The 27,049-nt window shown below is 40.7% G+C and overlaps 1 protein-coding gene across 2 annotated transcripts in view; it reads right to left on the minus strand.

The window, feature by feature from the left end:
- Nucleotides 1-3,877: 3,877 nt before the first annotated feature.
- The window catches only part of LOC308390505 (corticotropin-releasing factor receptor 1-like), a 102,291-nt gene continuing 79,119 nt past the window's right edge, over nt 3,878-27,049 (minus strand). For both annotated transcript variants that reach the window (XM_080872580.1, XM_080872581.1), the window contains exons 10-14: nt 24,613-24,685; nt 16,894-16,979; nt 15,937-16,072; nt 15,640-15,681; nt 3,878-8,734 (exon numbers count right to left, since the gene is read on the minus strand). In XM_080872580.1, the coding sequence (XP_080728706.1) occupies nt 8,594-8,734; nt 15,640-15,681; nt 15,937-16,072; nt 16,894-16,979; nt 24,613-24,685 (478 nt within the window). In that variant the 3' untranslated portion in view covers nt 3,878-8,593. The remainder of the gene's footprint in view (nt 8,735-15,639; nt 15,682-15,936; nt 16,073-16,893; nt 16,980-24,612; nt 24,686-27,049) is intronic.

The following is a 27,049-nucleotide window of genomic DNA, read 5'->3' on the forward strand; positions in this document are numbered from 1 at the left end:
AGGAACTTTTACTCGTGCACCATAGAGAGCATCCTGGCGGGAAACATCTTAACCTGGTTCGGGAACAGCACCATGCAGGACAGACGAGCTCTACAGAGGGTTGTGCGGTCAGCTGAGCGCACCATCCGCTCCGAGCTCCCTGACCTGCACTCAATCTACAGCAGGCGGTGCCGGACCAAGGCCAGGAAGATCGTGAAGGACCTCAGCCATCCCAAAAACAGACTGTTCTCTCTGCTGAGGTTAGGAAAGCGATTCCGCTCCCTGAAGACCAACACAGAGAGACTGAGGAGGAGCTTCTTCCCGCAGGCGATACGGTCTCTCAATCACACCACCACACAGTACTGACCCACACATATGGTTCTTACACACACACTGGACTTTCTGGACATTGTTTTTGCACACATTGTTTTTTTGCACAACACTGGTCACTATATTCTTCATTTCCGGTTAATACTTGTACAGCTGCTGTTATTGTGTATATATTTATCTATATTTAGATTTCTTCATACATTCTTATATAGTTCTATATTGTGTATTGTGTATTTTGTTGTACAGTTATTTTATTTTCAACTTTAATTTATATATTTTATCTTATTCCTTCCCAGTTAAATTTACCCTTCATTCTAATTTGTGTTGTACAGTTATTTCATTTTTAACCTTAATTTATATTTTATTCCTTCCTAGTTAAATTTACCCTTTTTAATTTTTCATATTTATTTCCTATCTTATTCATAGCCTTTTCCTTTTTTGTTTTCTTTAGGTCACGAGCAGTTGTCCAAGCATTTCACTACATATCGTACTGTGTATGACTGTGTACGTGACAAATAAAATTTGAATTTGAATTTGGCTGGGTGTAAGATTTGGCTATTTTCAAGCCGCCAAACTCTGAGTACGTCGTCAAAGTAAGTCAGCTGGAGTGCATCGAGTGAAATAGCCATTTTCCACCCCCCACCATAATTAATGTTACACATTTATCATTTAACTGCTAAAATATCGTTATCATATTATATGCCCATACTTGTAAAGTACATGCAAGTTAACACATTGATAATTGGGTAAATTATCAGAATCAGAATCAGAATCAGAATACTTTATTCATCCCGAGGGAAATTAGGGGTTACAGCAGGCAGCACGCTAATGGCGCATGCGCACTCACAAAGGAACCTTCTGACCAACTTTACACAAACATCACATTGGGCAGACATGTCAGAAGGTAGGCTGATAGGAAAAAAACAACGAAAATACACTACATGAGGTAAGAGGAGGAGAAAAAAAACTCCACTCAGACTGAGCTCCTAGTGGGAGAACAGTTTGATAAAAGAGAAAACACCTCAGCACAAAAGCACATGACTATCAATACACCATAGAAACACGAGACAAGCAACAGGGCGGGTAAAGGGTAAGAGAGAGCCGGCGTAGACAGCGCATCCGGTCCTGCAGCATCTGTGCTGGTCCAGTTGACTGCTATCATCCCCGGTAGGGCACAAGCATCGAAGGCGTTGGAAAGGGAGGGGGATGAGTGAGTGCTTATCAGTGTAAGTGTGTGTGTGTGCGTGTCCATAGTTTAGCTGAGACAGTGTCCTTCGGCCTATCAGGCTAAGTAAACAGTCCTCCAGCCAATCCAGGTGTCCTTCATGGGGCGGGAAGAATAGTTATCGCCAATTTGTGTCCTTCCTGTCTCATTTCATTTATTGTCTTTACATCAACCAATCAAGTCACTCCATTCGATGTTTGATCACAATTTCTATAACTTCCGAGACCACCAACGATAATATTATTCAGCTATAAAGTGTGATGTGAACATATTTAGAACTTACCGGAATGAAAATGTCTTGAGCACACCAACTGATATCTGGAGACGTAACAGAACTTGATATCAGCTCGTCTCACGGCTGCTATCCAGGCTCGGCGCCTTCGTTTGGTAATATCCGATACATGAGCTCCTTCATGTTGCTTCCAGGTTGGGAAAGCATAAAAAGACAATCGAAACTTATTCCCGTGCCGGTCGTAAGATCGAACATTGCAGCCGACCACACAGCAAGTACGAACCATGGCTATGCTTTCGCTCCTTACTTAGACCCCCAAAATGGCGGATCGGGCCAAAATCCTTTCCACGCCCACCCCCGTGACATCACGCTCCAAAGCCCTATAGAAATACCTAAAGAAAAACTCCAATAACCACTTGAGGCTGTCTCCATAAGCCTGCCAATCCCCATAGACTACCATGTTAGAATGTCAAACTTTACAGCACAAATAAACTCTCAGGCACCAAGTATCCTGCACACGCAGGATACTTGGTGCCATTGTGCACCAAGGATACCATTGTGCAGGATACCATTTGCAAAATGGACTTAACATACTTGAAGTCAGAAAGCTGTTTTCTCAAAGACTTCCACTTGTATTGTTTGCTTCAAAAAACCAACATGAGAGGAAATAAGAATACTGGGTGGCTGTAGCTCAGGTGGCAGAGCAGGTCAGCCACTAATCAGAAGGTCGGTGGTTCGATCCCAGGCTGCCTCCTCGCTGCATGCCAAATATCCTTGGGCAAGATACTAACCCCGTGTTTGCCTACTGGTGGTGGTCAGAGGGCCCGGTGGCGCCAGTGTCCGGCAGCCTCGCCTCTGTCAGTGTGCCCCAGGGCAGCTGTGGCTACAATGTAGCTTGCCATCGCCAGTGTGTGAATGTGTGTGTGAATGGGTGAATGACTGAATGTAGTGTAAAGCGCTTTGGGGTCCTTAGGGACTAGAAAAGCGCTACAAATGCAGGCCATTTACCATTTACTAAAACATGCAGACAAAAATAGTGTGAATAATAAACTGACTGTGTGGTGTCCCTAATTCTACCAACTGTCCAAAAGGTCTATTACTCCAATATAAGTGAGTTAAATTATATTATTTTTGTTGTAATGGTACTAGCTAGCAAGCACCGCTGTGTGTGTGATGTTCTTTCTTTAGCCTATATTGCTAACCTTACTAGCATTAGTTAATAATTTAGTACTCCACCCTCCAGAAGTAACAACCTGCTATTAAGCAAAATCCTAAAGTCAAGGTTTGAAAACAGGATTTCAGAAACCAATGTATGACGTCACAGTGGCCACGTCCATCTTTTGTATACAGTCTATAATGTACTCATGTCTCATATTTCACAGAATTTCATTTGTTTTCCAGTGTTTATGCCATAAACTGTAAATTTGTGCACATGTAAGAAAAAGGCCAAAACTTGTTTACTACAGCACTTTGATGCTTCTCCACATAAACAGTCAGTATGTAATCATGACAAGAAGTAATGAGAATAGGAAATTGAATCATGCTGACTGCAGTTTTATCTGGAACTGCGAATATGAGTAACTCTCCCAAAGCTAGAAGCCCTGAGTGGAAGAGTGAATCCATGAGATGACAGAGTAATCGTCCCCCCAAAAGCCGCTCCGCAGGCAACGACTAACCTTCCTGTTCTCTTTAAGTGTTTGCATTCAATTAAGCAATAGTGCATCATGGTGAATACTGTTAAAGTCGACTTCTGTGGTCCTTTCTTTGTGTTTTAGTGCACACACAAAGACCCCTCCCTTCTCATACCCAGAAAATGGTGAATGTTCACTTGGGCAGAAGGATCTTATTTAAAAGCCAGATTTGGGCTGTGCTCCCCTTCGAGACTCACACACAAAGCTTAAGAGGATCACACGATACTCAGGATGTGTTTTCTTTCTTTGCTTTCGTCTCGGGGGACTGTGGAGACAAATGGCTGTGTGATCCGGAGTCTCCATCGCGGGTAATGGTGTCTTTTTTTTTTTTACAGGCTTGTTTTCAGAAAAACTGGTCTATAAATAAATCTCTTCAATTTTTCATTCAGTCAAATGCAACAGACAGTTTATTATCGCTTGACATTTTTTTCAAGTATGAAAATAACAATATTGAAAATAAATAACAATAAATAATAATTTGAATGACATTGTGATTTTTCATTGACCACCGTATACGTACCACAAAACGATGAAGATTCTCTTTGCATGGTTTCTATATTTCTTATTCTTGCTGATGTAAAACTTTTATTTTGAAAATTCCTAGCACAATTGCATGACGACTACACGTTTCTTTCGTTTAATTTGAATTTTCTCCACCACAAAAGGCTGGAATCAAGCTGAAAGCAGCTGCTCTGTTACAAGTGATGATCAGCATCATGTAAAACTCAATTACTTAAAATAATTTGACTTTTTTTTTTATCACAACCAGAGCTCACACATCACTTACAAGGGGTAAAAAAATTATAATAATAGGGTGACAAAAAGAAAAGGTTCATATACAATTTTCTCATAAAAATGCACAGGTGCTAGGCATACTGGTATCATAGGAATGTGGACTGTGAATTGCTGATCACATGGAAAATGTGCCCATATGATTTACAGTGTGTGGTTTGTGTTTTTGGTTTCTATTCGTGGATTTTAAAGCCCCCTCCCATCACACTCACCTCTGATATTTATATATTTACAGGTCATCAGTAAATACAGTTACTGCAAGTGTTCAAGTCAATCGAACGCCACAGAAAGGTGTGAATGAGTATAAACACCACCCTGAATGGAGGAACCCTTTGCTTGCTGGTCGAGTCGATCTATTAAGTCTCTTTGATCAGCTGAAGAGTTTTGTTCCACAAAGACCATCGGAGGCGGCGGTGGTCTGACTAAAACTTGTAAAACTTGATCATTTCATTTGCTTTCTATAAAGATTATTCCTTTTTTTTAAACTAAATTCTGACTGATAATTTTAACTTGGTTTGCTTTCAAATGGGTGACACTTTGAGCATAGCACTTTGGACATGTAAAAGCTGCTTTACAACCCACCTTCTCTCCCAGCTTTCTTGTTATTTTCGACTCAGTTGAAATCATATCTGTGGTCATTTATACCTGTTGCTGCCACTGCCGAGCACAACACTGCGTACTTCCTGTCCCAAGCCCAGATAAATGTGAAGGGTTGCGTCAGAAAGGGCAGTCAAATCAAACACGTGACTCATAATGAGTCAGGGTCCGGGGTGGATAAATGACCACCCCTGATGCTGTTGGCTAACAGGGTGCCGGTGGAAACTGTACTTATCATTAGAAGAATCCAGCATGAAAAGGATTAGAAATAAGTACATCAGATTGAGGTGTTTGGATGGGAACTTAGTGAGGCAATGCCGAGACAGTCCGGACAGGGCAGCTGCCAGGCAGGACGAACAGCACAGACTGCAGTGAAGATTCATGGGTGTTGTGAGGGGGGTCATGTGACAGAGGTGGATGCTACAGAAAGAGTGAAATGGAAGCAGATGATCCACTAAAGAAGAAGAAGCTTGTACATTTGATTATCTTGTAGTTCTTATCTGCATTTGTAGTATAGGCTTGTTTAATATTGTATTTATTTAAAGTGCTTGTAGCTAAATCCAGTATAAGGCATCTTTTCTCATATGAGTTCAATCCTTTTGTGCCTGGTCCCTGACAAGTAAAAAATATAACAACTAACTAACTTACAAGCAATAAAGGAACTGCTGAACACGTGGTCCACTCATTCTCACTGCACAGTTTTTATACTTTGTGAAAGTCTCTGCACTAAAAGGACCACTAATGCAGAATCTTTCCATGACATGACTGGTTGCAAAGTGGCTTGCAGATTCACAGCAACTACATGCAGGCTGAAAGAGTGAAACTGTGGGCTCTGAGAGGTTTAACCAACAGGATGTGTAAAAGAAAACCATGCGGGATGCCGCAGAGACTTTAATCACTTCGTGACCTGAACTAACACGACACTTAATTTGATTTAAAGTGCCACAAAATTAAATGTATTGTGTGTCCAAGTAATGTGAAACATGCTGTCACTCACACTGGTCCTGTGGTTACATCTCTAAAAATCTCTTTTTGAGGAACTTTCAGGTCATAGTTTTGGGTTTTAAATATTCTGATTCTTTTGGTTTTTCTGTTTCTTTTGTTTCTTTCAGATGTAAACAAACAGAGTTGGTGAACACAGTGAAGCATTTAGTAGCTGCTTCTCTTATGCTTAGACTTATGTTTTTCTAGAGGTAAGTGCCAGAGAGAAAATATAAATAGTTTCACAGGTATTATACTAATTATTTCTAAATTAAATAATTAAACATTTGATCTTTTGAAAGTGGGTTAATTTAAAAAAAAAGTCTTTCTTATATCTAGAATTGAATGTATGTTGCCACATTAACTTTCTAATGTTAATATTGTTTTTCTGCCCACAAAGGTTTATTCTTTCTAGGTAAATTTAGTTTGGATAAGATGATGAGAATATGTGAGATACATGCATGGTTACTGTGTGCGTGTGTGTGTATAGAAAACAAAATATGCCATGTGTGCACTTTCCGAGTACACATGTATCCAAACTGGTCTGGCTTCAAAATGGTCCAGAACCAGTGTGCCAGGAGTAAAATCACAGCCAAAGAGACACCCAAGAGTCCCAATGAGTCTGAAGCTGAACCAGATCTACATCTTAGCCAAATTCAGGTCATCACACGTGATTCAGAGATGGTCTGAATGCAGCCAACCTCTCAGGCCAAAGTAGGTCAAATCGGCACAAAAAACCCTCTACCAATTATTACTGAGGCAGATCTGCAGGCGCAGAGACGGGCACCATAAATGATCAGTAAGATAAATTAGAAGAAAGGCTACACGTCTCTGTAGCTGAATAGAAACCATTGTTACAGGTTACAATAAAAGAAAATTCCAACTAAATGTTGTGTCAGCATTTGATAACCACACACAGTCATAGCAGACAATCACCTTGAGATGTTTGAGTGCTGATTCTTATTCAATTTTCCTCTGTTTGGGGTCAGATTGAAATGGTCTGTAGGGACGTTCTGACCATATTTTGCCCCAATGTGAGCTAAAGCCAGGAAGTGATTAGCCTTACTTGGCACAGCAGCTGTAGTCAAAGGGGCAAAGGCTAGCTATATATAGAAATATGCACTTATGAAGCTGAATGGAATTCGCTTATCCAGCAGATTTTTATCACATGCCATTTCAGTCCAGGGTTTTATTATAGGGGGAGCTGAAGACTGGACAGCTAACCCTGCAATTACTTCAGTTAGATTAAATCCTACATATATAGCGCCAATTCACAGAAACAGTCGTCTCAAGGTTCTTTTCACTGAGTGTGAAGTGCTCTATTGGGATAATGCGGTGCTCAGAGGACTTTAAGATATGATGGGGCCTGATCATCCAGGACTTTGTATGTGAGGAGGAGGTTTTTAAATTCAATTAGTGGACATACCTCCATCATCTCAACCACAGCCACCCTACGCCGCCCTAATTATCGTGTATCGACCCGCCTGTTTAATCTGTACATCAATAGAAACATACACATCATAGCTTGTGCTTTAAGCGAGAGTTAAGCCATGTAATTATTCTGCAGTAAAAGGCTATTTCCTCCACTTTCACTCTTTGTGCTCGACTAAGAAGTCACCTGAGCTCAGAAAGGAGATGAATGATGTGAGACTAACTGACAGTAACCTTAAACCTCAGGTAGCTGAGCTACTATAACCACTAAAGTGACTGAGTAGGGTCATTTATGACCCCATTAGATTCTATACTGGAATAAATTGTTTTAAAGGCTAGATTATATCTTTATAACATCATACTATGTTTCCTTTCTCTATGACCAATATTCTAAAGTGTTAAGAGGTAAGAAATTATGGGAGTTAACCTGAATTTTTTCCATCAGCTGAGCTGTTTTCATTGCATTATTGGGCTTCTGCAGCACTAAATCACGCTGTTCTTAGTCTGTTACTGTCACAATGCAGCGATAAAAGGTGGAAAATGTAAATAGAAGACAAACACTGCCATCCCAATGGGCCACTTCTTACAGAAAACAATTAAAGTTGTCACAGAAATATACACGTAGGGTCATAAATGTCCCCAGAGGGTCACTTGGAGGTTACTCAAAGCTGTAAAAGCTGTAAATGTGTCTGTTTTTTCTGGAACAAAACTCTTCAGGTAGGAATTATGGAATGTGTTTAACCTTCCTGGAAAGTCGATGAAAGCAGCACGAGCGCACCGAGCTGAGAACAGAGGAAGAAAGCACAACATCAAATAAACAAACACCAGAAGCAGACAGCTGCTTGAGAGAAAAATAAAAACTTAAAATAAAATCTCAGGATAAGTAACGACTTAGTCACTGGCCCCTGCTAGCACATGACTCCGCTGAGATGGAATCCAGCTCGGTGCAGTCCAGGAGCATAAATCCTCAATCGTGATGGCGATGTTAGCAAAAACAAAGTGCCAGCGGGGAAACGACAGACAATTAAACAAGTGCTGTACATTCAAACTCCAGTACACACTCATCAGCTTGGTCACGTGCATCTTTTTGATCCACTAACCTCCCATTTTCACAAACATTGCAATGTCCTCTCCCGCCTGTACCCATCCATTTTCTCCTGAAAGTCTGTGTAATGTCCCTCCTGAGGTTTAGGAGACTGATGCAGCCTCTCTCTAGATCTCTAGCCGCAGAAAGTGTTTTAGTGTTACTCCAGTGATGTGGCAGAAAAGGATGACAACGACAGCTGGAGGTTTCTCCCAAAGCGCGAGCATGTAGGACAAAGCTGGTTTCCTCTTTCATAGCGACGTGGACTGCTTGATGCTGTGAAAGCTGACCCGTGAAGGTGAAGTGGGGATGGACATGGCCTGGGTCATCCTGGCTCGGATCGAGTGCTGCTCCTGCCATCGGTGGAAGCGCTTCCTCACGGCTGAGCGCACCTGTCAACAACAACACCGACAACAATAAGCTCGAGGAATTAAAGAAAACAAAGAATGATTATCTGTCAGCCGACTGGTCGTTCAGCTGAGCCGATTTAATTCTTTTACGCTCACGCTGTTTACTGAGACGCTGCCTCGTGGGTCGCTCCACCTGACTGCTGCAGAATCAGCTGACTTTATTTTTATTTACCTTCATACTGTGAATATTTTCAGAGTGATAGGCTATTTTTCTACCTTTTAATTCACCCTTAACTTTTTTCACAGACTTGACAGAAAGACCGACGTTCAGGAAGTGAAATGAGTCAAACTGCAGTGATTTGTAGTTTCAGGATTCAGTGTTATGCAATGGGACTGCAGCATTTTAACAAGGTAACCGACCTCTTTGGGAGGAGTCTAAATACATGCACACACAGTACTGTGCAAAAGTCTTCAGCTACCCCCTGTTTCTTTATTGTTTCTTTATATTTTGTTTGCTGTTTTGTTTTTCTTTTTCACTCATTTCCAGTCTATGTACCTGACCTTTTTCACAGGAATGTCTTTATGTTTGTTAAGCCACTTAAATTTGATATAAATTATTTAAGGATAAAAAGCACCACTGTTGTGTCTGCACATAACAGACAACTTAGCATAGAACCAATTTAAAATTGTCAAGAGAAAGAAGTGGAGGAGAAAAGAAAAAGAAGACGTGACCTAAGAAAAAAACAAGAGACTATCCACAGCAGACGAACAGTATCTAAGTCAGATCCTTAAGAAATATGAAAAAGACCTGATAAGATCTGGACTGAAAATCAGTGGTGACAGAAATTATTGAGGGAGATTTTTGGCTAAAATCACAGCCAGTAAATACAGACGAGATCAGGAGAGAGCTGCAACAACAGAGGTACGGCTGAGTGTCTACAGCCATCTGTAAAACACAGTGGAGACTTTATCATGGTTTGGGGCTGTATTCCAGCCAGTGGTGTTGGAGATCTTCTCAAAATTGATGAAATTCTGAATGCAGAAAAATAAAATCAGATTTTGATACATCATACAACACAACATGGAAAGTTTCTGATTGGCAGCAGCTTCATTCTCCAGAAAACAACGATCACAAACATGCTGTCAACCCTTTAAAGACTAAACAATGTAATAATTGCAAAATTACAAAAAAAAGAACTAATAATTTGCATATCTGAATTTACATTTGTGTATTATTTGCAACATCAGACATTTTTTTTTTGCATTTTTTGCTTAAAAATGTATCATGCAATTTATTATTTTTTGGGGGGAAAAAATAACTCAATAACTCAACAACTCAATCATATGTAGTGCACTTGGCTCTAAGAAACCAGAGCATACCTGGATGAAAAAGCCCAGAGCCCAGACCTCAACATTATTAAAGCAGCGAACAGCAAACATCCAAAGAAGAGCTCAGCATGACCTTCAGACGTCCTTGAGAACCATTTCTGAAGACTACTTAAAGAAATTAGCTGACTTAGGGCGAGAGGCAGGGTACACCCTGCACAGTCTCTCGCAGGGCTAGAATAATAAAACTTTTTTTTGCCTAATATAGGCATCTATAGGCATGTGTTTCCATGTATGTTTATATATGTGTCATTGCTACACATATTTCACATTTTCCCAAAATATTAAAAAAACTGTTTGACAGTACTGTGCATATACATATAGCAGTCTCTGCACTGTACAGTCACATTTATGGCCCTCAGCTCATATGTTTCATATACTATACGGTGACAACTGGCTATAAATTATTTTAACGATGATTAAAACGGGACCATCAATCAATCAATCCAAAAATCAATCGCCCCATGTGTCCCATTTCTGTCCACCTCCACAATCACAATTCTTATCTTTCGCTAATCGAAAATGTGAACCACAGAGCATTACTTTAACACACAACTTTAGACTTTACAGGGCAGACTGTCAGATAACTGACCACCATTGTGTTTCACTTGGGTCATGTGGCCCAAAGTAGGATCATTTAATCCTCTACAGATGTTTTTGCTCCAAATGTTTTCCGTTTCTCCTGTATGTGACTGTGGGTATCCTTTGTTCATCTCTTTCATTTTTCCCCCTGCTTTTCCCTGCTACCCTCAGCCTGTAACAAAACACTAAATCAATACCCTGTGTAGGCTGCACATGCTGGTTAAGCTCCTCATTGCAGCTACAACACTGTTCATGATGAGACAGTCGTTCATCATTCAGTCGGCTATCACAGTGTGGGACGGTACCAAAGGGCAAGCAGTCAGCTGATATTACATCTACAAGCGAGTCAAGGAATAACTCGTTAGGTAATGATTGTTCTGTCAAATGACGCCGGGCTCTGAAGCTAAATCAGGTTATGATCCTGCAGGTTTACCTTTATGCCTAGTTTGTGGCTCAGGTGGCACGGCTATGGTCTCTTCAGCAATAAAGGTATTGATTGAGACTTTGGAGAGCATAATAGAACAGTCCATCTAAACACTGTGACGTACCAAATCATTAGCCATTTCTCAGGTGGCTTCCTGCTGTGAAGGATGAAATTCTACATGAACACAAATTTTATGAGATTTTCTAAATTTCTTTGCTATTTTGGAAGCAGGAGTAGGCTTTTTAAACTACAAACTCCGGGCTGAAAAAATAAAGCCAAAACTGCAGTTCCTCTAGCGGCCACTTGAGGCTGTCTTCAAATGAATCAGTCCCCATAGATGATTACAGTCTCATACAAAAATACACTTTGGCCTCTTTGGATAGTTTCTTCCTTAATTAAAACAACTTTAGCGCTTAAAGTGGGCATAGCCACCATTACATCACCCATTGGTTTTGAATGCTGACACTGGCATTATTATTTTTTCCAAGTGACCTTATTTACATGAAAAGGTGGCACGTGATGTATTTGCTGAATTTAGGGTGTTTTGGGAGTTCTCTTTCAAACTGCAGTCTCTTGGTTTTCAGAGAACCGCAGTTACGCTAGTAACCAAACATTCGGCGGAAACACACCACAGCAAACTTAATTAGCATTCATAAGCCATATGTGTGTTCATCAAAGGTCCATAGGCTGTCATGTGTCTAATCTGCATCACTGAACTCGACCTCTCCATCGGGTTTGTGCTTTTGTTGCCTTGTGGAGCCTAAAAGCAAGAAATGATCCGGCTTGATGTGTGATAAATATAGCCCAAGAAGTCTGGGCTTCAGTTTTGGTGAGTGAAACTGAAATATTTAGTCTGTGTGTCAGTGTCACATCCATACAGTTTCAGGATGCAAATATGGTCACTTCTGTCTCCAAAAAACCCCAAAGTGCTAACACTGAGGCTTCATAATGTGGAGTCTAAACTAAACTAATGGGTGTGGACTTCCCGTCATTTTGGGGCACCAGTCACATTGTGATGATGGTCTTTGCTGTGAAAGCTATCAGTCAAATCTGATAAAAATTACACCCACACTGTCATGGCCTGGGTCTAGGGACCCAGGGCTCATGTATTTTAGTGTATGTTTATGTTTATATTTTCCATGTGGTGTTTTGGTTTTCTCTCCATGTTTTTCCGTGTGAGCTTCCAGAGGTTTTGGTGTGCTGAGGAGACTGCGAACCTGGAAGTGTTTCTGCTCTAGAGACAGCCACACCTGCCGCTCGTCGTCCTCTGCCAGCTGCAGCAGATTACGCTCGTCAAGGGAGCGGCATTTAAGACTGTAGCTGAGCTGAGGCCGACACTGCATCCTTGAGTCAGAACTCGTCAGTACAGCTGTGGACTTGGTATAAACCTTTGAGAACGTAGATTCCCTGCTAACCTGTATGTGTCTATGTTACCAGGAATCTGGAGCGGAGTGTGGGAGTTTTTGGAGTCGCCACTGTTTCACCTTTCATGAACATCTGCACTGTGTGGGATTCAGGGAGAATCGCCACGGGACCACAGTGCTGGGATTTTGTATATAGTTGTGTGTTTTCCACCCCCTGTCAATAAATCCATTGTCCTTCACACAGAGTCTCGCATTTGGGCCCTACTTTCACTGCAACTCCACGGTCTTTGCCATCGCAGCCCGTGACACACACACGCATTTCACTTTTCATATTACAGGAGCTGCAAATATTTTTTTCATTAACCTGTCATTTTTTTTCTCTTGCTTTCTTAATAAATGATCATTTAGTTCACAAAATGCCAGAAAAAAAGTGTGAAGTGTTCAACCTTTTGCTTCAATAAGCAAACACGGAAATTTACAACAAAACCAGAGAAAATCTGAGTTGCTAAAAGCTGCATTCTCTGACAGAAGAGACTACAGTTTGCTTTTCAATTAACCGTAGCTCGATATTGATTACAGAAGTGAACGGCCTAAAAGCCATCTATTGAGTCCAAGGCCAGGAATTAAATCACTCAACCTGCAATCAAACAACAAGTGCTCTGCCACCTGAGCCACAGCCACCAATTTATTAATGCCTGTCAGTGCTGGTAATTTAAGGTGATCTGCTCACAGTGAGGACAAAAACAGAATGAAGTGGCCTAAAATTGTTCAGCATGACACAAAAAATATTCAGTTTCAAGTTGGGCTGAGGACACAAAGGCAAAATCAAAAGCTAATAATGCAACGCTAGCTATCCTCTCTCTCATAAAGAAGAGGAAGAGGTTGTGCCACAAACTGCTTTGAGTGTACCTAAAGATTTCAATACTTAATACTCATTTTTTGGGCAGCTCTCTTCTTACTATTTGCTTTTAAATTTTGAACTGTACACATTGTTGTTATCGCCCAGTTACTCTAGTATTCCAATAAAGAAACAAAATGCCAGGTTTAATTTTTTAAAGCAACATCTGATTGAAAACTAAATTGGTTACAAAATGGGTTTCTACTCCACATGCATAGAATAGAATTACCAAAGCCTGTTTAAAAAATAAATAAATTAAACAACACTTCTCATCAGCTGTCTTCCCCACAGACCAGTCGGCTGAGAAAGCGATCAGGATCCTTGAAGCTCGACTGAGAATGCTTTGTCTGCTCTGTTTTATTCTAGGCAATAAAATAAAACAAACAAACAAACAAACAAACAAACAAACAACACAAATTCCCCTTTACCAGAACAACCAACTATAATGTCGAGCCTACAATATCTCTGATTCTGTTTTTCAGACAAGACAGAGAAACTGCCAGTGGTGGTTCAATCTAAAAATGTTTTTCAGGTAATATCTACAGTTATCCACCCAACATCTCTCTCCCTCTGCAAAACTCAGCTCCATGTAGCTGCCAAAATAGTATTACAAAACCCACTGAGGTCGTCCAGAAGTCACATTAGCTCTAAAACATGCAGTAGTTCAAACACAGAAGATCTGTCAAGTTTGGGCGTGAAGCCTCGCTGTCTGCTCCTTGAACTTTGCCTCGATGTCCATGTTGGACTTTAGATTAAGAAAGTCGAGAACAAAACCCCACACGAGCAACTTAAACTGTCAGCCTCTCTCCCGAGTCTTTTACTTGCTGAGCTAACTGATCCTGACAGTAATTCAGCCACACCATGAGTTTATAATGCTGACATCGGGGCACAGGGGGCGATGTTTGTGACAGTGCACACAAGAAAGTTCGTCTGATCAAGTGCAGGTGTGCTTGAAACGTTACAGCTGTCATGATGCAATAAATAGGTACAGTCGGAGTCGTGCATGAGCTGCTGATGTTTTTCAGCAAAAAACATCCCAGACATGTTTGTAATCTACCAAACAAGGTCCACGTTGTGTAGCCATCTATTTACACCCATTTAGTAAAGACATAAAGATTTCTTCATTGCAGTGATCTGACAGATATTTGCTGCTGAACCTCTTTTGTAAATGAAAACAAGGTCAGCATCTGTCAAAACTAATATACAGCAACCAGTTTTGACCTGGGCGTTAACGTGTCTGTTTTAGGCACAGCTGCTGGGATGTTGCTGTTTGAACTACTTGCGTTTTGCTTTTTTTAAAATTTATTTAGAAACAGTATTTAGATCTATTACAGTAAATACAGCTAATCTGTACAGATGTTCTTTATTCCCATAGGAATCATCTAGCGCCCCCTTTAAGCCAGTTTCATCATCAGTTCACCTTCAAAACATCAAGCCACAGCTAGACTTTGTGTTTAACGCTCATGCCCTGAAATAAACAGTGAACATCAGCAGGTTAGCATGCTGGTGTTAGCAGTAAGGCACCACTGTGCTGATCTGCAAAGCACCACATAGCTGCTAGCAGGGCTGCACACTCTAAATATAGTCTTTCTTGATTTGACAGATCTGCATCAGCCTAAAGCTCACCGGCCTCAGCTGCAGCATCTGTTTCACTTCTGCTATCTATTTTGTTCTGCTTGTATCGTGTAAAAGAAACAGAGAAACAACTGCCAGCACGCTCGTAAGCCGCGAGGAAACATCTGCAGATGGTGCAAAGAGGCAATGAGGACTGTTCTTGTAGGAAGGAAGGAACAGGAAAGGAGCAACACTTTATACATTTGTTACTACTTACTGCTTAAAATGTGCAAAGACTTAAATGTGTTAAATGTGATTTTTTCTATGGAGCAGATACCAATTAAAATGCTAAAACTATGACTAATATTAATATTAAACAATGAGCGTATCAAACATAAAGTAGCATTCCTCCGTGCTTGCATATTAATACTGGAGTTCTATTTTCAGAGGGTTTCACCCCTGATTTCGCCATGAAACCAAATTAGGGCTGACACTGTCATAAAGTGTAGCGAGTGATGTCACTTATGTCGGCACATGACAAGTCTTAATTGTGCCCTGAATATAAGTGCTTCGAGCTTTATCACTCTGCTCCCTGCAAAAAAACACACATAGGAACATGCAGCCACCGAAACGGCGAGTGGAGCCGCCTGAAGACGGGGAGATATAAATAAGTGTCTAAAGCAAAAGGGGGTGGGGGCTTTAAAATGTTAAATCAATAAGGCGGTGTGATTCTGCTTACCTCGCTGTTTAGGAAGCAGTAAAATACTGACACAAAGAAACCCTGTGTGAGAGGAAGGGAGAGATAAAGAAAGGACAAAACATGAACAAAGAGGAAGCCATCCAAAACATCAGCGCTGTGATCCTGGATTAATCACATATACACAGCAGCTTATCACACACATTCATTTAATCATTTCCCAGTCCCATCATTACAATTACTCTTTATCCCCCCCCCCAAAAAAAAGAAATCCACCCACACAAATGTCATTATACTCTGATTGTCTCTGAAAGGCTCCACTGTTTAAACAAATTGTACCTGGAAGGATTCCAAGAAGGAGTTGAAGTAGATGAAGACGATTTGAGAGATCTCATCTTCCCCTGGGTTGACAAAAAACAGCATATAGGTGATTCCCAGGAGGGGGAGAAGGACGAGCGTGGCCTTCACGGCTTTCCTGCAGGCGAAGAAACCACAGATCAGACAACCATGACGGACAGGCTCAGCTCACTGTGTGTTAAAGGCTCTTTTTGGATCCTTTTACCTGACTGAGGATTAAGTGTAAATCGTGACTAAGATCCAGGGTCTCTATGCTTCAGGTACAGCAGAGCACATTCAGTTCGTGGCTTTTTCACAATAGCATGGCTCATTTACACACAAGGTGTCCTTTACTGTCCAGTGGAATTACTGAGAAGAATAAGTCACTCTCAACTAGACATTCAGCGTGCAGGGTTTTATTGTGAAGGGGCATGTTTTAACCCAAACCATTCACTCAAACCTAGCCTTACCCAGTTTTTGCTGTCTAAACCTGACTAAATACTATTTAGTACATTAAACCAACCAGATTTTTAGTGGCTAAATATTTAGGCTTTTGCACCAAACCTAACCAAGTCAGTTTTAGTGGCAAAACCAAACCAAATCCTTCTTAGTGCCCAAACCAAGCCAAACATAATCACATTATTTTTAGTTGTTTTTCACAGCGAAAGTGAAAACAAGTGAAAAAAAAATCAAATAAATTATCAAATAAAAGAAAGCAAAGGAAAGAGACACAGATGATCCAAAAGGACATGAAAGAAGATTTCCTGAATGGAAAACCTGCAAATTAAGTCTTCAAACTTCCAACTTCCTAATGTGTCTCTAAAACTGGCTAATGTAGTTGGCAGACTTGCCAAGGAACACATTTTCTATAACAGGTAGAAGCAAAAGCAAGTGGTATAAAAAAAAAAACCCCACACTACAATGAGGAAGTGTTTTCACAGCAGGTAACGTTCAGTTCACCTGTACTGGATTGTCTCTGATGTCGTAGAGGCTCGCAGTTTGGTCATCAGGATTCGTACGATGTTGAAGAGGAAAATGAAATTGATCTGTGGAGAAATCAAACAAAGTAAGCATGGTACTGATTATGTAGGAAATTTTATCTGAATTTTATCTCTTTTATTCTGACTGGGTAATATGGTGTCTGGTGGGTAAATACTGGAACAAGTGTCTGTATATTTTGTGATAGTTTCATCCTTAATGTTTTTCTTTTTTTTTAATGATATGGACTAATCTCATCTGAAATAAATAAAGGTCCTGTAAATCAATGTGAACCTCTTTATGAAGGCTTTACAGTGCGTGTCAGTGTCAGAGAAAGGTTATTTTGTTTCCATCTACTCCTCATTGATGTGCTCTTCATATTGCTTAACCCCTTTCACCTTTCGTTTTCCTTTAAATGGCTTTTAAAATGATTTTAAACCTCATTTTCTGACATTATTGACTGCTGCTCACTGAGGTTCAAGGTTTCTTCATTAGCACCCAGGGCATACTTGTTGTGCAGTAGATAGAGTCAGAACTACAGAAGTGTTGCATTAATATAGATTGAAAAAACCACAAAGGTAATAAAGTTAAAAAAACAAAAAACAAAACCACATTAAAACCTTACATTTAAAAATTAGTCAGGGAAGGTGAACCAAAGGAATGTGAGCTGTTCTTTGCAAACACAGGACTCACCTATAAGATTATAAGCCATTTTTGTGGTGAATTTTTGTTTTGCAGAGAATATGTCCCACATGCAAATCACGTTTCCTTCAAAACATACAGTATGTGTTGTTGCAATTCACTTGTGCTTTGGCATGCTGCTCAAACTGCCAACTCTGGGGCTGACAAATGGCCATTTGAGGCTGGCTCCAAGAGCAAATCGGTCCCCATAGACTTGTGTATTAAAATGCCCAACTTTACTGCAGAAATAAACATGTTTACAGCCTGGCTTTGCCTGCTAGGCTTCACCTCAGTTAATTGGGGTCACTCAACTGGACCACTTGACTGTATTTCTGTCAATATCAGTAGAGTCAAAATATGATTGCTATTCCATCTACGGTAATTTATATCCGGCTGTGCTGCAAGGATCACGTTCCACAAACATGTGTGGAAGGCCTAAGGCAGGGACAGCGGTGGTACAGAGCTAGCAACAATGACATCGATGAGACTGAGGTAGTCAGGCATGGTGTGAAGAGGAGGGACCTGATAGAACGTGGGTTGCAAAGCTTCTTGCAGAAGCAGCAACAGCCATATGCATGGTAAAGAAGCTTAAATATCTAGATTGATATGGGGTTTACCAAAAGGATGTGGAGAAGGGTATTAGATGTGCTAGCTGCTTAATGAGGCCCATTCCCAGTTTGTAGTACCATAATCAGTTATCTGTCCAATAATATGGCAGTTATGATCACAAGTCTGTACCTGTGTCATTACCTGTGCAGTTTATGAATACAGCTTAATAACCAAGCTCTGCTAATGCTAACATCTCATCCAAGCAAGGTCTGAAGCTGAAGCTTTAAAATGTGCAGACACCAGCGTGACACGACATGCTGTTTGTGGACTTTAGGCAGGTTTTCAATTCCTGATTAACTCATTCACTGCCATTGACGTCTATAGCCGTCAATTGCAGTGAATGAGTCAATGGGTTTAACTCATTCACTGCCAATGGCTGGCAGTGAATGAGTTAAATATTGCAGTTTGTTACATTTCACATTTAAAAGTTATACACAAACATTTAGTGCCATTGAAAGAATGGTAGCTGGGCAGGTCAGTGCATTAACACAGATTAATATGTCAAGTTGCAAATGTACTTGCATATACTTGTTGAGGTCATGTACTTTGGTACATTTTTTGATGCACCTTCACTAGTACTTTCTTTTCAGCTACTGAATATCAAGCACCGATGATGACAAAGTGCTTCTAGAAGAAAAACAAATATTTTGAAGTCCCCATCTAAGTGAATGGGGTAAAGGGGCATATGTTTAGCTTTAAAGATCACTGGGCTGTTGTAAGGATGTGGATTGTTGGACCCAAATGCAGAATGCAGGTGACAAAAAAATGAAATAAAAGATGAGTTTTAAAAGCTGAGGAGAAGTTCATGACAATAATGTCCAAAATGGAGTTTGTTATATAACCACGAGTGGCATCGAATAACCCAAGACTGCACACAAAGCTGCACAAACTAACCCTTGAACAATATAACAGTCAGCACTAAGCACTGAAAACTCACATAATAAAACAGGAACTAAAGTGTAAAGTTACTACAATGATAATGAAAACAGAACATGAATCAAACCTCACCCTCACAATAATCAGAAACGTAGAGGGCTTTAAAAGCAATAAAACTAAATCCTGTACAAACCCGAACAGAGAAATATTAAAGGATCCAATGCTTAACTCAAGAAAACTGTAGGATTATGACATGAAAGTAAAGAATCACCAATAAGAGCCAATAAAAAGCGTTTCAGAAGTTTGGTGTCTTTGCACCAAAACAAGGTTTAAAAAGGTTTTTCCCTCCTGAAAAACATACTATGCACAGGCACAGGTCAACGGCCGCCTTTGGCAGATCAGACTTCGCCCAGATTCCCAGATCTCCTTCTTATTTAATATCTCCTTATCATCCATCCATCCAATTCAATTCAATTTCAATTCAATTTTATTTATATAGCGCCAAATCACAACAAAAGTCGCCTCAAGGCGCTTCATAGATACAGAGAAAAACCCAACAATCATATGACCCCCTATGAGCAAGCTCTTTGGCGACAGTGGGAAGGAAAAACTTCCTTTTAACAGGAAGAAACCTCCGGCAGAACCAGGCTCAGGGAGGGGCGGGGCCATCTGCTGCGACCGGTTGGGGTCATCCATCCATCCATCCTCTTCTGCTTATCCACTTCAAGATCATGTGGGAAGCTGGAGTCTTGTTGGGTGATGTAGACCTTTATCATTAACACATGATACGGCTACATAATGTACCCACTAACTACATACTAATTAAACTCCATCCATCACAGCTGTGAAATGCTACACGTTAAAACACACTGACAGTTTATTTTTATTTTTATTATAGATTTTAATCACTTTTAGCTGATGATAGTTTTAGTGTTTCAATACGGGGCTTCTGCTGCTTTTACACACAAGTAAAATGATTTCTTCTTCCACCCTTTATGGCAGCAGGATGGAGATGACTCAAAATAAACAGAGTGTGCGTGTTGATGGTGTTGAAGTACACGTCAGTCAACGTTAACAGCTTCTGTACAACAAGGAGCTCTATGTCGATAAGGCACTAAGCTGTTTAAGGCTTTAGTTAAACAGGAGGCTTTACTGGCACAGAGAGAAATCTAACATAATGCCTACATTCTCCTTTAATCTTGCTTAAAAAATGTTCTTTGTGTATCTAAAGTGCTTCTTGAGATTATTTTTCCACTGTGTGACGAATGACAAAATCAATAGCTTGTGAAATAAGTGTGAAATATGTCACATGGGAGTAAAAATAGACATAGGAATACTTTCCAGGGCCGGTTTGACCCGACCTTGGCTCGAACAGATGTATGGCAGCCTCTCAGGGACCCTGCACTCTATTGGTCTAACTAAGCTCATGCAATTTTTAATAACATACCAGATTCCTTCATTAAGGCAGGACATTACTTTATTGCTGATATTAAGAGCCGCTGGTGATGATACCTGGAGAGTCCACCGACGCAACACCCTCAGAGAGCAGACCACGAATTTCCTGGTGACCACATGTTCACCCTGTCGGATTAAGTGCTGGGCACAGAGATAAAAGCCCGCAAGAACATGCCATTGTAAGGAAGACTGGAGAAATTTCAGGGAAAGTAGCAGAGAGATATTAGAGCAGACAGATATGTGCTCCAGGGGCGAGTAAAGCAGGAGCGAACACAGTAAAGAGCCTCTTGAAGAGATGATTTTTCCTTTTTTTTTCAAAGAAGAGAGGATAAGGGTGTGCTGTTTTGGATGTTGGGTGGGGAGGTCACTCGACCAGTCGAGAGCCAGCAGGGACAAAAAAGTCAAAACTGAGCAAAGACGTGATCAAACAGTGACAGTGTGTGAAGACGTGGACTGTAGAGGGGGAGGAAATAATCTGATCCTTCAGTTAAACAAGACCTATTCTGCTTCTCCTAATATTATCTCATATATATCCTGTTCAAGTGGACTTTCAAATCCAACAGGGCCAAAATGTTAAGTTTCAAATATGGAGGTTTGAGAATGGACAACTCATCTCTGTGAGCTCATAGCTCAGGTTTCAGAATACTCGAAACCATAAATGGGCAAAAAAACGACCCAAACCATCTCAGTCCGGCTTGCAGCATCCTACAAGGAATGCTAAACAACCCCACTGCCCAAAAACAACCCAGTAAAGGCAACATGATGCTTAAAGCCTGTACTTCTATTTAACTTGACTCTCGCTCATATGTGTTACGTTTTATCTTTAAACGCTACACTCTCAAGAGTTATAGATGGTGCAAAATGATTTAACCTTTAAAACATCTGCATTTGTACATAAGATCTGCTAACTTTTACTTATATATATTTAAGTGAACTGTTGTTTTTTAATTAGTAAATGTTCAGTCTACTAAATGCTTATTGTAAAGCTCTATTATGTCTTCCAAAGACAGTGTTGGGAAGGTTACTTTTAAAATGTATTCCACTACAGATTACAGATTACATGCCCCATGTAGTCCGTTATGTTACTCAATGAGAGTAACATATTCTGAATACTTTGGATTACTTAATATATTACCATGCTTTTTTACAACTACATGAATGTACTATTGCTGTGTGATTTATTACCATTACTGAAGGACACTCGCCATACCAATACCAACATTTAAATCTTAATATAAATGAGTAACAGTAGGTGGACATTAGGTAAGGCTGCACTTTTTGCAGCGATCTCGTGTAGAAAACTATTCCGCGCGTATATAAATATAGCTTACTTACAACTGGGCTTGTCAGACACTCTTTTTGGCTGCAGTGGTTATTATTATATTTACATGCTTCATACATGCTATGCCATTATGCCGCAGTAGAGGTGACATGGGCCGCGAGATTGAGACACAGACATTAGAGCCTCTTAATGCGTGTTTTGTTTGGGTTTCCACTGGAGTGAAATGATCAGAAATAGAGAGGGGACAGCCTAACATATGAAACAGGAAAAGACCGCCGTGTAATCCATTAATTTCAACAAAGTAACTGTATTCTGAATACTACCTTTTTAAATGGTAACTGTTTACAATTCTTCATATTTTGTATTTTAAATACGTAACGCCGGCACATGTATTCTGTTACTACCCAACACTGACCAAGGCTCATGTTTGCCTGCCCCAACAAATTGTTGTTAAAACGTTTTACTTCAGAGGGGCAACCAATCAGAAGAAAGCTGGCTTGGTTCAGGACTGGAATGAGTGCAGAGTTTGTTTGAACATTCGGGGCACACATTAAGTGCAAAGGGTACACTGATCCTCTCTTTTACCTGCCTGTCGACCTGGGACCTCCCCTGTTATTCATGTCCAGATAATCCCAAGTAAGACAATTTCATTCCATCACTCTCTTTGGCTCTCGGAGGAGGCGGACACACTTTTTCTCCTCTCCCTTATCTTCCCTGCTTATGTCCTTGTCTAGTCTCGTGGTTTTTTTGTATTTTCCCTGGAACACTCTCACACAGTCTGTTCTCTAAAACCTAAAAGAGGAATTATGGATTGGATCAACTGGTCCCTAAATGCAATTGACACCCCTTTCTCAACGAGAAGTTTGGGCTTGGGTGAGCCTGAGTGCTGAAGATATCTACCTATTCGGAACCATGGTAACAGGGTTCTGGCTGATCGGAGCTGGCTTGGCCCTGACTTATCGAAGAATTAAGAAAGCGGAACTGGCTGTTCAAACCCCCACAAGGCTGCCCGCTGGGATTGGAACGATGGGAGAGGCGTGAGTTTCTCAAAATGGGCTCATTGAGTCAGCACGGATAAGATCTTGGAGAAGCTACGGCTGCTGTGAATACTCAGAATAAGATCTCTGACTGCAGACTGGATACATCTCGGAAGGGCTCGCTCGGAATAACATCTCGGGGCGCAAATTGGACTGCCGTGAGTTCTCAGAAATTGGCTCCTTGAGCACAAGAAATGACAACGTCACAGAACGCAAGTATGGCGAAGCTCGCGGCTCTCCAACGGGAGATTGAGAGACCAGTGTTGGACTGTAGAACTGCTTTGAAATTCAGATGAGCTGTTCGCACTAAAGTAAAAAATACCATCCCTTATGTGGATACCCCTTTGGTGCCAGCTGCAAGGCTGGAGCTGAACAAAACACCCTGATAACGACTGTGTTTAGTCTGTTCCTTCCCATTCCTACCCCGGATCCAACGCCACCTCCAACGCTTACCTCCCCTCTGATGTGGACATCGGGTCAGTTGGAGGCGCAGTCGAAAGATTGCAGCGGTCCCAGATCAGATGTACACACTGGAACTCTTTCCCATGTTGCTTGTCTGTGTTTATTGTGCTATGGTGTGTTGATATCTGTGCATTATTATCCTTCTGTGTTACACATTTCGATGTTTTTTTTTCCTCGCTACCTAGCCTGACCTGTCTCCTCAATGTGATGTTTGTATTGTATGTACGGTCGGCAAGGTCTGTCATCTCGGTTGTGGGCAAAAGACCTGCAACTGACAAATAAAGGCTATCTCATCATCTCTCATCTCATCATCATCAGAGTACTAGATACTTCAGAGATTAACTTGGCCAGTCAAAACTCCCTCTCTCATCTTCTACAGAAGTACCGATAACCAGTTTGAGCTGGATCTGTCTTTTGAATCCGATCTCTATTCTAATATTTTGTATATTCAAATGATATCAATACATGTAGATGAAAAACAATGCATTTATATTAGGACATATCTGTAAAGGTGATTGTGGTAGAGTAAAAGTGCAACATGTTCCTCTGTGTAAAATTACAAAATAGAAAAAGCGTACTCCTCTAATTCTTACATTTAAGCACAGCACTGGATCGATTCTACTTATCTACATTGCAACAGGGGACTGAGGACAGTATTTTGGATGCTCAGACAGGAGAGGGTTAGTCCAGATGAGAGCTGAGCAAAGCTCACACGAGTCCCCAGCTATTCTGTAAAATCTCGAGGACCTTTCACATGAGCCCCGCTGAAGGGCTCAGAATCACAAGGGACGGCTGGCAGGGCGAGGGTGAGTCACAAAAACACATATCCGAATGCTGAAGGAGAAGTCTTTCTTGGAGCTGACATACAGTTTAGAATGAAGATTAATCTCAGCTGTGATTTGACGGCAAACTGGATGCAGATGAGAGATATTTTCAGTTCAAGTGACAAGACAGATTTGCAAAAGCTGATTTGTGATGAAAGGCACCCACCCCAGGGGGTGGAAATAGCCTAGTGTAAGAGATAATTCCTTCAAGACTGAACATATATTTGGACTTTATTCATGTTTTTATGCCTGAAGTCCAAAATGAGTCCCAGAGGTTGTCAAGTTAAACGTTAATCTTGATAGAGCTAACGTCGGGCCGGCTCATTTATCATTGAAATATGTGTTCAACTTTCCAACTTTCCAACGCCTGTCAGGCATTTCAAAGACATAATGAGGACTAATTGTACCTGCAAATTATGTCGAGCAGGTTCTGAAGCACATGCTACTACTGAAGGGCAAAAAAAGAGACTCTTACCACTAAAACCAGAATCATGGGACCTTGATAGATGTAGTCGGTGTACACGCCAGCTCGCTTCCCAAACCAGCACCTGAAATGTCAGCAAAAGCAATCAGTCATGGTTTGTTCTAACGAGCAGGTCCATTTATATTGTCACTCATCTCCTCCCCTTCGGTATGTGTTGGCATTCATTTCCCAATGTGTGCTCAAGGGGTTTAAACATGTGTTTTCCAGTCAGTGATTCACCCAAAATATGAGTTATAGCCAGATTATTTTAGCCAGAGGTGGGAAATACTCTCAGGACTTTAACCCTTTAAAACAAGTAACATTTAAGGGCTTCTGCCTTAATATAAATGAAAACATCTGCCAGCCTCGTGAGAACAGAAGAAAGGATCTTATGTAATTTTCTTGAAATGAATCAAGAGGGAATAAGGCAGCTGGTGGCAGCTGGCCCCTGCGGTTTTCATCAAATCGTACTCAAACAGGATTAAACCGAGCATTTGTTGGGGACTATTTTTATCTGTGTAATAATACAAACAGCACTCTTCCACTACCTGTGCCACACCCTTGTTTGTACAGTCTCTACTCTTAATATACTGATATTCGTGCGTAAACAGGGGCTCCAGTAAGTCTGTGTTCATTGATGAATTACGAAAAATGCTCCTTGAGCACAAACTGACCCCTTAAAAATGAAAGAACCACAGAGTGACTCTGTTTCGATAATTAACCCTCTGATGTCTGAGTCCTCACTGATAATGAGTTTTAAATAAAAGTTCTCCAAATTTGTGGCATTCAAGAAAGGAAAAGCACAATAGCACACACAAATAAAAAACTGTATCCCCCACCCCTACCACGAAAAATCCCATGTCTCTATCTGAGGGATTGTGTTTCATCATCGGCAAAGATTTAGGCCTAAGAGTTAAATCAATGGTAATCTTTTTCTGGAGGATTTCAATCAGTTTGTAGAGGAATGGATTAACTTAGCGTCTTGCTGTATTTCTTTTGAATTTTGTGTGTTTGCTCTCCATCATCTCTGCAGCCTGGTTGCATTTGTTCCCTCTCTCCTCATACCGTCGACATGGTTTTGTATCTGTGTATATCACTGGCCTTCATTTGATTTGTTGTTTTCTTTTCACGGAGCACTTTCATTTGTTCACGTGTCATATTTTGCTTCCGTGTTGTCGGGGTTTGTTTAGCTGATTGCTGCCTCGTGTATCTGGGAGGTTTGCGTTCCCTCCTTCAGCTGTCAGGTCTTTGCAGCCTGGGTTCTTTTTGTTGTCATTTTGTTTGGTTGTTGCTTTCCTTGAGCTTTGCTTATTTGGATTGTGTGTTTTGCTGCTCAGCTGAGCCCTGTACTGTATGATGCAGGTTGATATACTGAGGATATCTTCAAACTGTGCATGTTAGTCTCAACCTAAAAACTGCAAAGCAGTGTAAGCGCTCACACGATGGCGTTTAACAACTATAAGACCACAAGTCACAAACTAAAAGAAGGAAAGAATAGCTTGCAAAATGACTTTTAAAGGCTTAGAGTTATACTTGAATTACAATGGTGACTTCCATTAAATTATGTGTTGTTTAGATCTTTTCATGGAGTATAATAGATAGTATAACTTTAGCCTTCTTCTGTAATTCTTGAGGTAAAAGGGTTGGTTCTTATATTGTATAGTACTTTTGAGTATTCAAAGTGCTTTATGCAACATGTCTCATTCACGCAAGCACTTCCTTTCTACAGCTAAGTGCTGTTTATCTAATACTCACACCTTGATGAATGCATCAAGGCCAGTTCTGGGTTCTCTGCAAGGAAACTTGCAGACTAGATTCTATTGTCTTCTATATATGCTTGTCAGAGAAATCCAAAAGGTTTAAATTCTCTCCATGCAAAATGCTTTGTTGTATCTTCTCTGAGTAGTGAGTAGTTATGCAGCATGATGCTGTAACCCAGTAAGAAGTGAACAAGCTCTGTATCCCTGAAAACTTCTGGTTAAGGTTAGAGTGAACTGTATCGTTAGCCTTTAGTTCTCTGTTTCAGTGTTTTACATTAGTTTTCTGTTTAAGGCAAGCTTGTAGAGTTTTTTGTAACCTTTCTAGTCTTGGATCTTTCTGTGTCAAGTTTATGTGTGCTTCTGTGTGAAAACACTTCCTGCTTTATCTCGGTAGTCTCTTGACCTCTGTCTTTTCGTTACCATTGATTAGCTTCACCTGTTTCTTGGTCCCCAGCTGTTTCCACTCCTCATCAGCACACAGCGCGTTCGTCTGTGTGTATATGTACCTCGTGTTTCACTTAGACCTAGTTGTACTGTGCTGTGCTGCCTGGATGTTATTACTTTGTATCTTGGACTTTGTTTTGGGTCTGTTTTGGATTCACGTTGGAGTTTTTATCATCCAAATAAACAGCTTGTCTTCTGTTTCATCAAGAGTGCCTCTGAAGTCTGCGTTCATTCTTCACAGTCAG

Source organism: Rhamphochromis sp. 'chilingali' (assembly GCF_963969265.1).
Source record: "Rhamphochromis sp. 'chilingali' genome assembly, chromosome: 22".
In the NCBI taxonomy this organism is placed as follows: Eukaryota; Metazoa; Chordata; class Actinopteri; order Cichliformes; family Cichlidae; genus Rhamphochromis; species Rhamphochromis sp. 'chilingali'.